Raw genomic sequence first — 13521 nt, 5'->3', positions numbered from 1 at the left:
TGTGAATGATACAAACACTTGCTATCGCCTGCATTAGGAGGCTTATTGCTTGTTTAGTTTAATTGATTAATAGAATATGAAGCAACTGGTATAAAGAATGCTTTTTCCAAACTTTCTATAAAAGAAAGTCTGCTATCAAGATATTGCTTTTATTCAATTACTTTATTTATGACTGAACGTTTCTAAAACTGAAGACACTCGTCCATGCTCTGCACTGCAGTTGAGCTCTGGCAACGTCATTCTCTGTTCATTGGCTGACTGTGTTTTGTGACGTCAGATGCGCAGAACGAACCTAAACTCGGCCGCCGTCGTGAATGACGCGCACTTTAGTGATCTCCTAGAAGAGAGACATAACTGGAAGCAAAAAGCATTTACATTTTACAGAGCAAAAAAAAAAAAAAAACCTACACTGTGCATAAATAAGAACCTAAATAGATAAACATGTTTTAATTAAAATTATTTCAATAGCGAAAAAGTCAGAATTATTGGATGAGAAAAATAATTTTTGTTGTTATGTGACACTTAGCAAGGAAACCAGATACAAAGGATAAAGGAAAAAGGCAATATTTACTGCATTCTGTATACTGTATTATGTGTTTTCAAGTATATATTTTCTCAAGCAAATACATGTACATGTTCTGAAGTGTCTGGATGACACTTTTCCTATTCTTTCAGTTCTCATGAGTGTAGAGAAGTTACCACACAAATTTTGGCAAGAAATTCCACTACAGTTCTGCTTGGGTCATTGATCAACTCTATATTGACATTGTTTGTTCCTACATTTTGTTACTATATTACGATTTTTCTATAAAAAGAATAGTCCTTCATATCCTCTCTTTCACCATTCAGATGCCAAACTGCACAACAGACAGCTATCACAACAACAGCAATTTTGACCCTGATGTGTAAATGAAAATAAGCAGCACTCAAGACAGACGAGAGTCAGTACAGGGGAAAAAACCATGGAGGTTAAAAAATAAGGGAGTTGTCATTACATCACAAACTTGAAGCCAACGTCTACCATCTTATGTAGCCCAAAACATTAGATTCACCACATTTACACCTTCATGGTTAATGGAGATGATATTTCCCTGTGATGTCACTCTGATCCGTCTATGCTCATTTTCGGGTGCTGGGGATATCTATTGACTTTGCGGTCGTATCCCGAATAGCACCTGGTGCCCTGACTGTATGGAGATGTAATTTTTTCATAAAAAATGCCAGCTTGAATAATTTACGGGTGTACTAAGCAATCCGATTGTTATGTAAAGTTTAAAGGAGTTTCATCTCATTCGTAAGGTGGAGCAGTTGAAGCAAAATCTTCTTTCGTGTATATAAATTATGCTTGCCCTGTTTGCTTTTATTCATTTCTGTGTTTTTCATTGCCTTCCACCCTGCAAACAAACCAACATTCAAGCCACTCACATTTCCTCCCAATTTAAAAAAGATTCTGGCTATAACAGCCAGTGACAGGGGTCATGAGTGTGTGTTTTGTGTGTATGATTATATGAATGTGTGTCTGCTTCCTTTCTGAAGAAGGTTTCGGCCAGAAACTTATGTGCACACTCTTTTCCTAGTGCTTCATGACATTCATTATATTACATTAAGGTTCCCTTAGCACAAACAGAGGTTTCACAATGCTACAACCAAAAGTTTTGATCACTCATCCAACCAAAAGTTTTGATCACTTACTGGGTGATGTAAAATGCCTGACAGACAGCAGAGTAAAATTTGAAACTAAACTGAAAATGTTTCTCTTTCACAACTTCTCCTGCTCTGCAAAAGACTGTCTATTACTGTAATGTGTAAATGGCTACTGGTAGGAATTACTAACTAACATCTGTCTGTCTTTAATTAAGAAACAAAAATCTAATAAATGATCAGCATGGAGGCATATTTACAAAACAACATTAATTGAGAATAAAATGACTTGCTCCACATCATTATGAGTTATCATGCAAATGATATGTGGGACATGAAATTAACAAACCAACAAACTAACTATTGGTACATCACAAAGAATGGTATAGACTTATATACTTTTAAAACCTCAAAATGAAATTCAAAAGTAAACTGAAGCAGATGATCAAAGTAGACACACATTATAGTTGGGATATGTTCGGTTATGCCTGAAAAACTGACAGTTACTGGCGAGAAATATTCCCACAAAATAAACAAATAGGCTACTGTTGGAAAGGTAGGACTTCGTGTTACACAAGTTAGGCTATAATTACTTTAAAAAATTACTTACAAACATGTTAAAGCAAAATATCCATTTTACAGGGTCTAAGTGCTTGAGACCATTCTCTTAATCACATTTATAGTATTGCACAAAGCTGAAACATGATTAAAAAATTATATCGTGTTTTTATCCTGTAAATTGCTATAATTGGTCACACACTGAATGACACTGCTTGAGACCATTCTCTTAATCACATTTATAGTATTGCACAAAGCTGAAACATGATTGAAAAATTATATCGTGTTTTTATCCTGTAAATTGCTATAATTGGTCACACACTGAATGACACCTCATAGGCAAGTGAAAAGCTGTGTAAACTACAGTGAAACTAATGCCCTGAGAATCTAATAAAACAAGAACTCTACTCTGAATGGAGATACACCTCTATGCTGTCCTGTTTCTATGACACTTCAAAAATCATTAACTTTGTTGACATGCAAAAGACATGATAGCATGCCTTCTGTCCTCTGTCATTGCACATGTTTATGGGCTTAAAAAAGAGACTTTCGTGTTCAAATCTGACACGATACTGTTGAAACAACTGCATACAGTACTCACGTATATACTTTGCATCACACAATGTAGATCGTAAAGATTGGCAGCAGAGCTAGAAGGCACGAAGTGAAACTGTAGGGCCTGAGCTTTCTTTGAAATTTACATTTTACACAGTGCACAGAAATTCACATCCCCACATGTTAAGACTCCAATGCCTTTCACCGTATTTCACAGTTTTCGGTTTAATTCACCATGTTGATCAATTCTTGCTTTTATCTGGATGTGCACAAAGGAAAACTCTCTTAAAAACACATGTTTTAACACATAATTTGTCATCACAGCACATGTTAAGACTCCAATGCCTTTCACCGTATTTCACAGTTTTCGGTTTAATTCACCATGCTGATCAATTCTTGCTTTTATCTGGATGTGCACAAAGGAAAACTTTCTTAAAAACACATGTTTTAACATATAATTTGTCATCATAGCATGTAGGAAAATAGCTCAATTACCTTATACCGAGACATCAATTTCAATGTTTGACAAGTTTTTACTTGCTGTTACACAACTGTGATTTTGTAAGAACTGATGACATTCATTATCATAAATTATTGAGTAAACATTGTATTGTACATTTAATTTCCTTCACTGATACAGATTTTGTACAATGTATTTGATATGATTAAGGTTTTCAATCATATATGCCAATTACTCATGTTTTTGTATTATTCTGGAAGTTTTAACATTTTCCTTGATTCTGAGTTTTCTTCAGTTTTGGGTTCTTAAGTCTGGACCACACCAAAATGTAAAATTGGGGTTTCACTGTAGTTTTAAAAAAATGCTTTACAGAAGCAGGATGAGACTGTGATAGTTCGATTTTTGAGATTTTGGGATGTCATCAATGTCAACTGTGTAAGAATTTTGTAATGCCCTAAGGGAGTTTATATCATCCTTAGTGACTGTACTAATACATACTGACCCTGAGAACATGCAGATCTTCTGATTTACTGGTCGATATTTTGTGTTTTAAGTTATTTAAAACCAATTCTTCAGCTATGCTTCTTAAGAGATTGTTGGTTGAATGTGGTAATAACAGTTTCATGTTTGGTAAAATATTTGTTGTTGTTTTTAGTTTTTCTGTTTGTGTGCATTGCTTTGTTTTCCCCTCCTTCCCATTTTATAATATTTCACATTGATTTTACTTTGTTACTGGATTTTTCAATCTACTCATCACTGTGCATCCTTTTAGCCTTTTTTCATTTACCTAGTATGCTGTTTTCAATACTTTGCAGTTACTTAGAGGGCCATCTAAAGGATGTTGCTCTTTGTGTGATTTATGAGCTATAAACTTGTATGTAGAATCTGGAAGCAGCAGCATTTTGTTGCAACTCTGAGGGTTTCAGATAGCAAACCACCCTATCCCATATTAAGTCATGTGAAATGCGGTTCTAAGGTTTCCTAAAGGGGCAGTGATGTACTGCACTATAAGATTAAAACTGTACTACATCAAAGCCATATGGGATGTTACAGAACCACAAGCTGGTTTTATGGAGTTTGCCTGCAAAAAAACTTCCTCCATTTTCAGCTTTTAATTTGCATATAGAGTGATATACATCTTTTTAATAATTATCTAGAGTTTCTCAGATGAGATGCTGCTTCTATTTCATTCCATGAAGCATTCATTCTAGTGTATGTCATCAAGTTCTTAACTTTCAAGTTTTACAGTCCAAGCATTTCATAAGGTTTATGCTTTCCTCAAGCATTATCAATATTTTCACATATTTTCAGTATTCTATAGAGACACTGCACTGCATACACTGCTATCTGTTTTCTTCTCTACTATCACAAATTGACCATTTCATTTTAACTTACAGCACACACAAAAGATCGATCTTATCAAGTGTCTATTATGACAATTTGAAGCAAAAAGATTAGTCTATTATGAATTTGGTTTGAATTTGGACAGTTATTCTGGTATTTCCCTTGCATATTCTGTTCTGGAAGCAGCTGTACGCACCACTCATACAACACTGCACACCAATTTTTCACTCATGAGTTTTCCATTTGCCATGTTACCTCACTGTTTTGACAGCATCCGAATAAGGAATGTAATGGTTGGCACATAAACTTGGCTGCATATCTACTGCAGAATTAACCGTTAAATATCTACTGCAGAATTAACCGTTAATGCCTTAGTACAATCACTTCTTTCAGTTTCGGAGGCACAATGAATTATTCAATGGCCAAATTTCATTTCATCGTCTTGTAACAACTTAAAACTGTCTTTCAATCCATATCATATAACATTTTTAGTGTAAATTATTACTTCGTTCAATAGCAGCCTCTCTCTTTCCTCTCTTTTTCTGAAGTGGGACTGCTAGCTTCAGTCAACCAAGTGTTGTAAATAAAATCTGAGCCTCTCAGTAAATATCTTTTATTGTATGTTTGCTGTTCAAGACAAATTCTTGAGTTATTTTGGAGTTATTAGATAAAACCTAATGGCAAAAGTCACTCATTTTTTTTTCTTTTCTGGTATCCGCTTCCATTCACTTTCTTCACAGTAAAAAAAGTCCTGGATGGAGTAGAATGGACATAGTTTCAAATCTCTTAAAACTTTGTTCTTGAACATCTCCAGTGGCAGCAGCAGCATTTCCACTGGTAGTGATCCAAACATTCTCAGGGCAATGTTCAGCCTTTTTTTTTTTCTTTTTTTTTTTTATAATATTTTCTTATAGCCTGTAGAGTGACCCCATAGTAACTGGCCACAGCTGATATGGTTGTGAAACAATGAATAACATACTATTAGGCTATATGGATCAGTTATCACATGTTTCAATTTTCTCAGGAAGCATATGACTTGTGACAGCTTGTCACATACATGTGTAGTGTGGTGTTGTCAAGTGGGTTTGCTGTTCACTGTGAACCCTGGGAGTTTCACAACCCCTACCCCATTGTTTTAAGTATCTTTTCACTGAGCCTACATATCAATTTTTGCGTTTTTTTTTTTCTCTCTTCACTGATTTTCATTTCAGCCTCTCTCTTTCCTTTTCTGAACTATTACAATATAAACATAGAATTTTCTTAACATACACATACACACGAACACACACATGTATGCAAATGCATGTAAAATATAACTGTATGATTGATCATTCATTATACTTCTGGTTTCAAAGGTTTTACCGCGTGTCTCATCATCGGTTAAAATATCCCTATTTTAGTTCGCTGCTGTAACCTCATTTGCACACACAGTGCATTCTACTGAACTGTAATATACTTAAATGCATTTATTATAAGCACCACAAATAGGAAGTCCATGAGCCCAGTATAAAAAAAAATTCTTCATTTTGTCTCTCCAACTAGCAGGAGGAATGCAACACACAGATTGTTGCTTTTACCAACCATTGCTTGCATCTTTTCTTTCCACTGGTACATGATGTGGCTTAACAACAAAATTTCAGGCTGTAGGTAAATGACACATTCTTCAAGTCTACTACTCTCCAGGCCTCCTGGCTGCTACCTGACTGCTGGTTTCCCCTTATTCCTGTGTGCTCTGTTACTCATCATACTACATCCTCTTTCCAATGCTTTGATAGTAAGAGAATGAAGTCCTTTATGTTCCCCTACATTCTTCTCCCATATAAAATACTTCAGTGCTTGAAGAACATTAAAGAAATTAGAAAATTGTACACTTAATTTCTTGGTATTTTGTGAAGCACTATTTTTAATTTAAGAATGCTAATTGGCATGCATGACAAGCCCTTTGTTATGAGTGAGCATTTACTAATGTTGTTTGGTCATAGATTGTTTCAGTCCATGAGAACAGAGAAGCAACCAATGCTCTGTAGGAAAAAAAAAAAAAAATAATAATAATAATAATAATAATAATAATAATAATAATAATGAAATGATCGTGTGGCATTGTTGGCTGGGAGGCCCCAACCAGGGAAGTTTGACCATTGAGTGCACATCTTATTTCAGTTGACACTACAATGTGCAACTTGCATGCCAGTGATGAAGATAAAGTGATGATGAGGACAACGCAACACACAGTCCACAAGCAGAGAAAATCTCCAATGCAGCTGGGAATTGAACCCGGGCTGGCTGCACAATATACATGCACATTACCACTGAGCTAAGTAGGCAGAGGTGGGATAGGGAAGATTTACAAAGGCAAATCTCTCGTAATTGCAAAAATGTTCAAATGTGTGTGAATTCCTAAGGGACCAAACTGCTGAGGCCATTGGTTCCAAGCCTTACACATTCCTTAAACTAACTTACACTAAGAACAACACAAACCAATCACCCATGCCCAAGGGAGGACTCGAACATCCAGCAAGAGGGGCCGTGCAATTCATGACATGGTGCCTCTAACCGTGCAGCCCCTCCATGCGGCAGGTAATTGCAGACACAGCATGGTGACAGCAGGACAAGTTTCACAATGCTACATGAAGTTTTGTGAATAACAGCAGTAATATGTAAGGAGTTGAATCCTAAGTTGTAGGAAGCCAAAAAGTTATTACAGATTGTGAACATTTAATTCATCAGTGCTGGAATATTTAATTGTTATTAACTTTTGAGACTGCCTGCTTGACATGACATGAAGGTGAGCAATCCAAATTACTTAATGTTGTGTAAACAATGTAGTTTCCTGATTCTTGTCCATATGCATTTGTTTAAATGAACGTACCAAGGTTTTTCCGATGAGAACACTTTCTTTTGAACTGTACAGATTCTACCAAGAAGTAACTATGCTATCAAGCATGGACTCAGTAGCAGTGTTTTGTACTGATGCTTACGGAACAGTACAGCAGAGTTATGTTACCAAACTATCATTCATGGTAACCAGAAAAAGGAGCTTGTGTGATACCTAGGAAAAGAATTAAGATTACTATTTACCATGGCCCAGAAATGTGTGATTTGCAGGTAGCTTGTGCTTGTGTTTTCAGAATGCTGCTCACTGTCATGGAGTAGGGATCAGAAAATCAGAGGTAGGTAAGAAACCAGAGAACAACCTCTGATCCTGGCCCAAAGCACAGTGTACAATATTATTGCTACCCATTTCCTTTTCTCATACCGGTACCTGAAATACTTCATGTACCTCATCTGTAATTACTCCCAAAGATGGCAATGATATATTGATATAGCATACATACTGATATTTTGTAGCAATAATTCCCTTAGTTATATACTGATATTATACTATCAATAAGAGTACATCAGTCTATTACAATTCTATTGTTATGTACCTTTATAAGTAGTCCATATTTTTCATGCATACCATCAAGTGTTATTGTCATTGTCTTCAGTACAAAGACTGGTTTGATGCACCTCCTACTGAGCAAGGTGGCACTCACATTCGGAAGGACGACAGTTCAAATCCCTGTCCAGCTATCAAGATTTAGATTTTCCATGATTCCCCTAAATTGCCCCATGCAAATTCTGGGATTTTTCCTTTCAAAAAAAGGTACAGCTGATTTCCTTCCCTACCCTTAACCAATCAATGCTTGTGCTCTATCTCTAATAACCTCATTGTTAATGCGATGCCCCACTCTAAATCGTCTTTCTTCTTCTGATTTAACTCCTGTGCAAGTATCTTCATTCCTGCATAATTACTCCAGCATATGGTGGTCATTTGAACCTGCTGACTGTATCAAAACCTTAATCTCTCTCTAGAAAATTTACAAACTCTTCTTTCTGTTACATAATTAATTATACCTTGAAGCTGCTTTCAAAATATTGAAAATATCAATATTTTGCATCCAATATATTAGAATTGTCATCATTTACATTTTCATTAATAAATAAATAAAGTTACATGAATTTTTTAAACTCCAGATGGAGTATAAGCTGCACTGACTATATATGACAAGTTATGAGTAAATAAACACTGAGCAGAGAGAGAGAAAGAGAGAGAGAGAGAGAGAGAGAGAGAAATTAAGGGAATGGAAACTGGCTGAGCAAAATACATTGCAAGTGTCTCATCCAAGTGAAAGTTGATGCCTTTTACCTGCACAGTAGGAGCAAGCTTTCCATCAACAGTAAACATGGGATCCCGACAGCTGGGTGCTGTGGGGCCAGAGGCACAGCTGTGGTCACTGTGGGCTTTCTGCTCAGCCTGGCTGCTGTCCTCCAGATCTATGCACAAAAGGCAGCTCTCATTCTTTTATCTCAAGACCAAACTTTATTTTGACACAGAATATAGGTCATAACTTGCGGATATTAGTTCAAAAGGACATGAAGCATTATGAAGAAGATAACAACATGTAGGTGCACATTTATGAAGTTGGGTATGTTTACAAGATACAACGTTTTGTTTTTTCTCTCATTCAAAGTATTTGCTTGTATGACAAATGTCATGAGCTTATCTATGTTGAAAATGGTTTATCATTCTATTCAAATCTATTTATCATTTAGTTCAAACTTAAAATAAATGCATATGTGATCTGAGCCTTTATCACTGTATATGCTGATTCCATGGTTCTTTGGTGCATTAAGGTCCATGATATTCTGGCGAGTAACTATTCTATCATCATCAGACATTGCTGATAGAATGATGCATCTGCTCCATGATGGCAGTATTTATGCTTCCTGGCCCAGAGTTTAGGCCTCACCGGCCCCACACCATGCTTGTTTGTCAGGCCACATGCACCTAAACAACTACAGAAATTCTTAGAACATCTGAATTCCATCCATAAAAACATCCAAGTTTAGAATAGGCCTGATTGCCCACTTGCCCACCGCGTATAACATAAGCCAATGCATACGAATTTACATCTCCAAGGCTCCAGCTGCCATTATCCTTCACAGAACAGCATGCTGAACACTCTAGTACACAGGGCATACTCCATATCAGATGAACAAAGCCTGAAAACAGAGCTGTGGCACCTGGAATCTGTCTTCCATGAGAATGGATACAGTAACTGATAGATCTGGATGGCCCTGCAACACAGGAACCCCAAGAATGACTCAGGCCAAAAATACAGAAGAAGGTGATAACAGCATTTTCATACCCTTTGCTGGCAATGTTTTGTCAAAAATTGGCAGACTACTGTGAAAACACCACATAACGCCAGTTTTCACCAACTAGAGCCAACTAGAGCTTTATTACGGACAGTGAAAGGCGACCTATGACTCAAAAAAGTTGTGGTGTACTAAGTTCTGTGAGAATGCAGAAAAATTTGTATTGAACAAACAACCCACACAATCAAAAATCAATGCACAGAACACAAGCACCACATCTGCTTCTTGCAGCCCAACAAGTCTGCAATAGCAGAACACTGATTTGAAAATGTACATAAAAATGAATTACCAGAAAAAGAAAGTTCCTAAATCTTGGGACTCAAATTTCAAAGAAGCAATTGAAATGTGTGACTGATAATCTAATCAACGTGGACACAGGCTTACAACTGAGCAAGGCACGGGAGCTAATACTACACTCCATCTATGCAGACCTGGACATGAGATGCAACAAGGATGGTGGGTGGTACCACCAAGCAAGCATGGAGTGGGGTCGGCAAGGCCCAAACTCTGGACCAGCAGGTATAAATAGCACCAGCACACAGCAGATACATCATTCCATAAGTATCACCTGATGGTGGCCGAATGGTTATTCATCGAAATATTGTGGAACTGTATGATTGGATCTCTCCCATGACCTCTCCTCAACTTATAAGATAAATTTTAGTGAGAAAAGTATCCTCCAAATACAGATTAAAATTACACGTCAAATTTTGTCCAACTAGATACTAATAAATGTTAATGAATACATAACAAACAGCAGATGTTAGTCAAATACCACATATAGCAATTCTTGTTGTGGATGTGTATAGTGCATAATGAAAAATGACAGTTGTGCAAAAACAACTAGAAGGTGGTGTGGCAGTAAATTTGGTAAAAAACTGAAATTTTCATAAAAGTTTCATGAAAAATGAGTCCAGGTATTCATTATATCTACAATTCAGTGTATATCTGACAAGTTATAATGAGGACATGTGCAATGTGGCATACTGAAATTTTTACTAACTTTTCTTTTTCTTTTTTCTTTTTTTTTTTCTTTTTTTTTTGGGGGGGGGGGGGGGGCACACCCATACAGCCATATCAATAATGTAACTTCAGTTATGAAGATACAAACATAAGGACAGTACAACACCCAGTCTCTGAACAGAGAAAATCTCTGACCTGGCTGGGAATTGAGCCCGGGCTCCTTTGGTTAGCAACCAACTGCGCTGACCACACAGCTACCAAGGCAGGCATTTTTACGCTTTTGGATGATGTCCTTCTCTAGGGCTAATAAGTACTGCATAAAACAACTGTTCAATTTCAGTGCCCGTACAATGTAATCGACTGGGGCAATGTTGCCATGCAGGTATACAAGAGTTGTATGTGTATGTCATTCTGTCTAGCTATCTACAAAAAAGGAAATCATCTGAAATCTTAGCAATGTCTATTTGGCTATCGACTGCTGAACACCTAAACTATACAAAACAGTATAGCCAGCTGGGACAATGTAGCCATGGATGTGTGTATGTATTCTCTGTACTGCATACAGGTCTCTGAAAAAGGCCATCATTCAAAAGTTTAGAAATGTTTTCAGTCTAGTTATGTGCCACTGACAGCTCGATGTCTCTACTATATGTTGAATTGTTATGTTTTCTTGTTCCATTATTTACACTCCTGGAAATGGAAAAAAGAACACATTGACACCGGTGTGTCAGACCCACCATACTTGCTCCGGACACTGCGAGAGGGCTGTACAAGCAATGATCACACGCACGGCACAGCGGACACACCAGGAACCGCGGTGTTGGCCCTCGAATGGCGCTAGCTGCGCAGCATTTGTGCACCGCCGCCGTCAGTGTCAGCCAGTGTGCCATGGCATACGGAGCTCCATCGCAGTCTTTAACACTGGTAGCATGCCGCGACAGTGTGGACGTGAACCGTATGTGCAGTTGACGGACTTTGAGCGAGGGCGTGTAGTGGGCATGCGGGAGGCCGGGTGGACGTACCGCCGAATTGCTCAACACGTGGGGCGTGAGGTCTCCACAGTACATCGATGTTGTCGCCAGTGGTCGGCGGAAGGTGCACGTGCCCGTCGACCTGGGACCGGACCGCAGCGACGCACGGATGCACGCCAAGACCGTAGGATCCTACGCAGTGCCGTAGGGGACCGCACCGCCACTTCCCAGCAAATTAGGGACACTGTTGCTCCTGGGGTATCGGCGAGGACCATTCGCAACCGTCTCCATGAAGCTGGGCTACGGTCCCGCACACCGTTAGGCCATCTTCCGCTCACGCCCCAACATCGTGCAGCCCGCCTCCAGTGGTGTCGCGACAGGCGTGAATGGAGGGACGAATGGAGACGTGTCGTCTTCAGCGATGAGAGTCGCTTCTGCCTTGGTGCCAATGATGGTCGTATGCGTGTTTGGCGCCGTGCAGGTGAGCGCCACAATCAGGACTGCATACGACCGAGGCACACAGGGCCAACACCTGGCATCATGGTGTGGGGAGCGATCTCCTACACTGGCCGTACACCACTGGTGATCGTCAAGGGGACACTGAATAGTGCACGGTACATCCAAACCGTCATCGAACCCATCGTTCTACCATTCCTAGACCGGCAAGGGAACTTGCTGTTCCAACAGGACAAAGCACGTCCGCATGTATCCCGTGCCACCCAACGTGCTCTAGAAGGTGTAAGTCAACTACCCTGGCCAGCAAGATCTCCGGATCTGTCTCCCATTGAGCATGTTTGGGACTGGATGAAGCGTCGTCTCACGCGGTCTGCACGTCCAGCACGAACGCTGGTCCAACTGAGGCGCCAGGTGGAAATGGCATGGCAAGCCGTTCCACAGGACTACATCCAGCATCTCTACGATCATCTCCATGGGAGAATAGCAGCCTGCATTGCTGCGAAAGGTGGATATACACTGTACTAGTGCCGACATTGTGCATGCTCTGTTGCCTGTGTCTATGTGCCTATGGTTCTGTCAGTGTGATCATGTGATGCATCTGACCCCAGGAATGTGTCAATAAAGTTTCCCCTTCCTGGGACAATGAATTCACGGTGTTCTTATTTCAATTTCCAGGAGTGTATATTCCCTACAGGATCTGGCATCTTTACCACTAGACAGATTTCATATTATGTACTTCTAAATGTAATTACAACAAATATTTCATAATTTCTATTGGTGAAAATGTAGGTCCTTTTAGATGTTTGTGGGTGTGTTACACAAAATGAAATACCTGTTCCTGAGGAAGGTCCTGGTGGGGGTTGTACACCTTCAGAGCTACCAGTCTTGACAACTGTCTCCAGTGTTGCATCCAACTTCAGCAGATAGGGAGTCAGCCTGGACATCAGCAAAGAGTAGTGTGCACCTGCTATGTAGCCTGAGAGACGTGCAATGGCACACATTATCTGTCAATCATAAGAGAAGGAAAAGAGATGTTGTAACACCACATGAAATTCAATCATTTCAATTTTTTTCTTTACAAACATTCATTAACCTGAAATGGTACACAGAAAAATTGGTTCTCAATGCAACACATGAGTGTTGGAGTACACCAACAAAAACATTTTTTTTCCTTGTAATTCTTTTAATTATATCATTATACTGATGAAGCGTTTCTTTAAAGAATGAAGTACAAAAATTATTTTATTCTACAGCATGGCTATACTTTAGTTTGATGTTCAAGACACAAGAACTGCAGTGCTGCCACAATTTTTTGGGTTTTACTTTGGAAGTATTGCAGTGTAGCACTTGCAGAAGCCACAGGTAGCCAGC

The 13521-nt window shown here is 38.8% G+C and overlaps 1 protein-coding gene across 1 annotated transcript in view; it reads right to left on the bottom strand.

Annotated features, from left to right (window-relative positions):
• Positions 1-13521, bottom strand: part of LOC126204146 (uncharacterized) — a 75230-nt gene that overhangs the window by 18858 nt on the left and 42851 nt on the right. Inside the window, exons 4-5 of the mRNA XM_049938555.1 lie at positions 12983-13154; positions 8748-8875 (exon numbers count right to left, since the gene is read on the bottom strand). Coding sequence (XP_049794512.1) covers positions 8748-8875; positions 12983-13154 — 300 coding nt within the window. The remainder of the gene's footprint in view (positions 1-8747; positions 8876-12982; positions 13155-13521) is intronic.

The sequence above is a fragment of the Schistocerca nitens genome, chromosome 9, assembly GCF_023898315.1.
Source record: "Schistocerca nitens isolate TAMUIC-IGC-003100 chromosome 9, iqSchNite1.1, whole genome shotgun sequence".
Lineage (NCBI taxonomy): Eukaryota > Metazoa > Arthropoda > Insecta > Orthoptera > Acrididae > Schistocerca > Schistocerca nitens.
The sequence above is the reverse complement of the archived record's forward strand: the minus strand, read 5'-3'. Positions and strand labels throughout refer to the sequence as shown.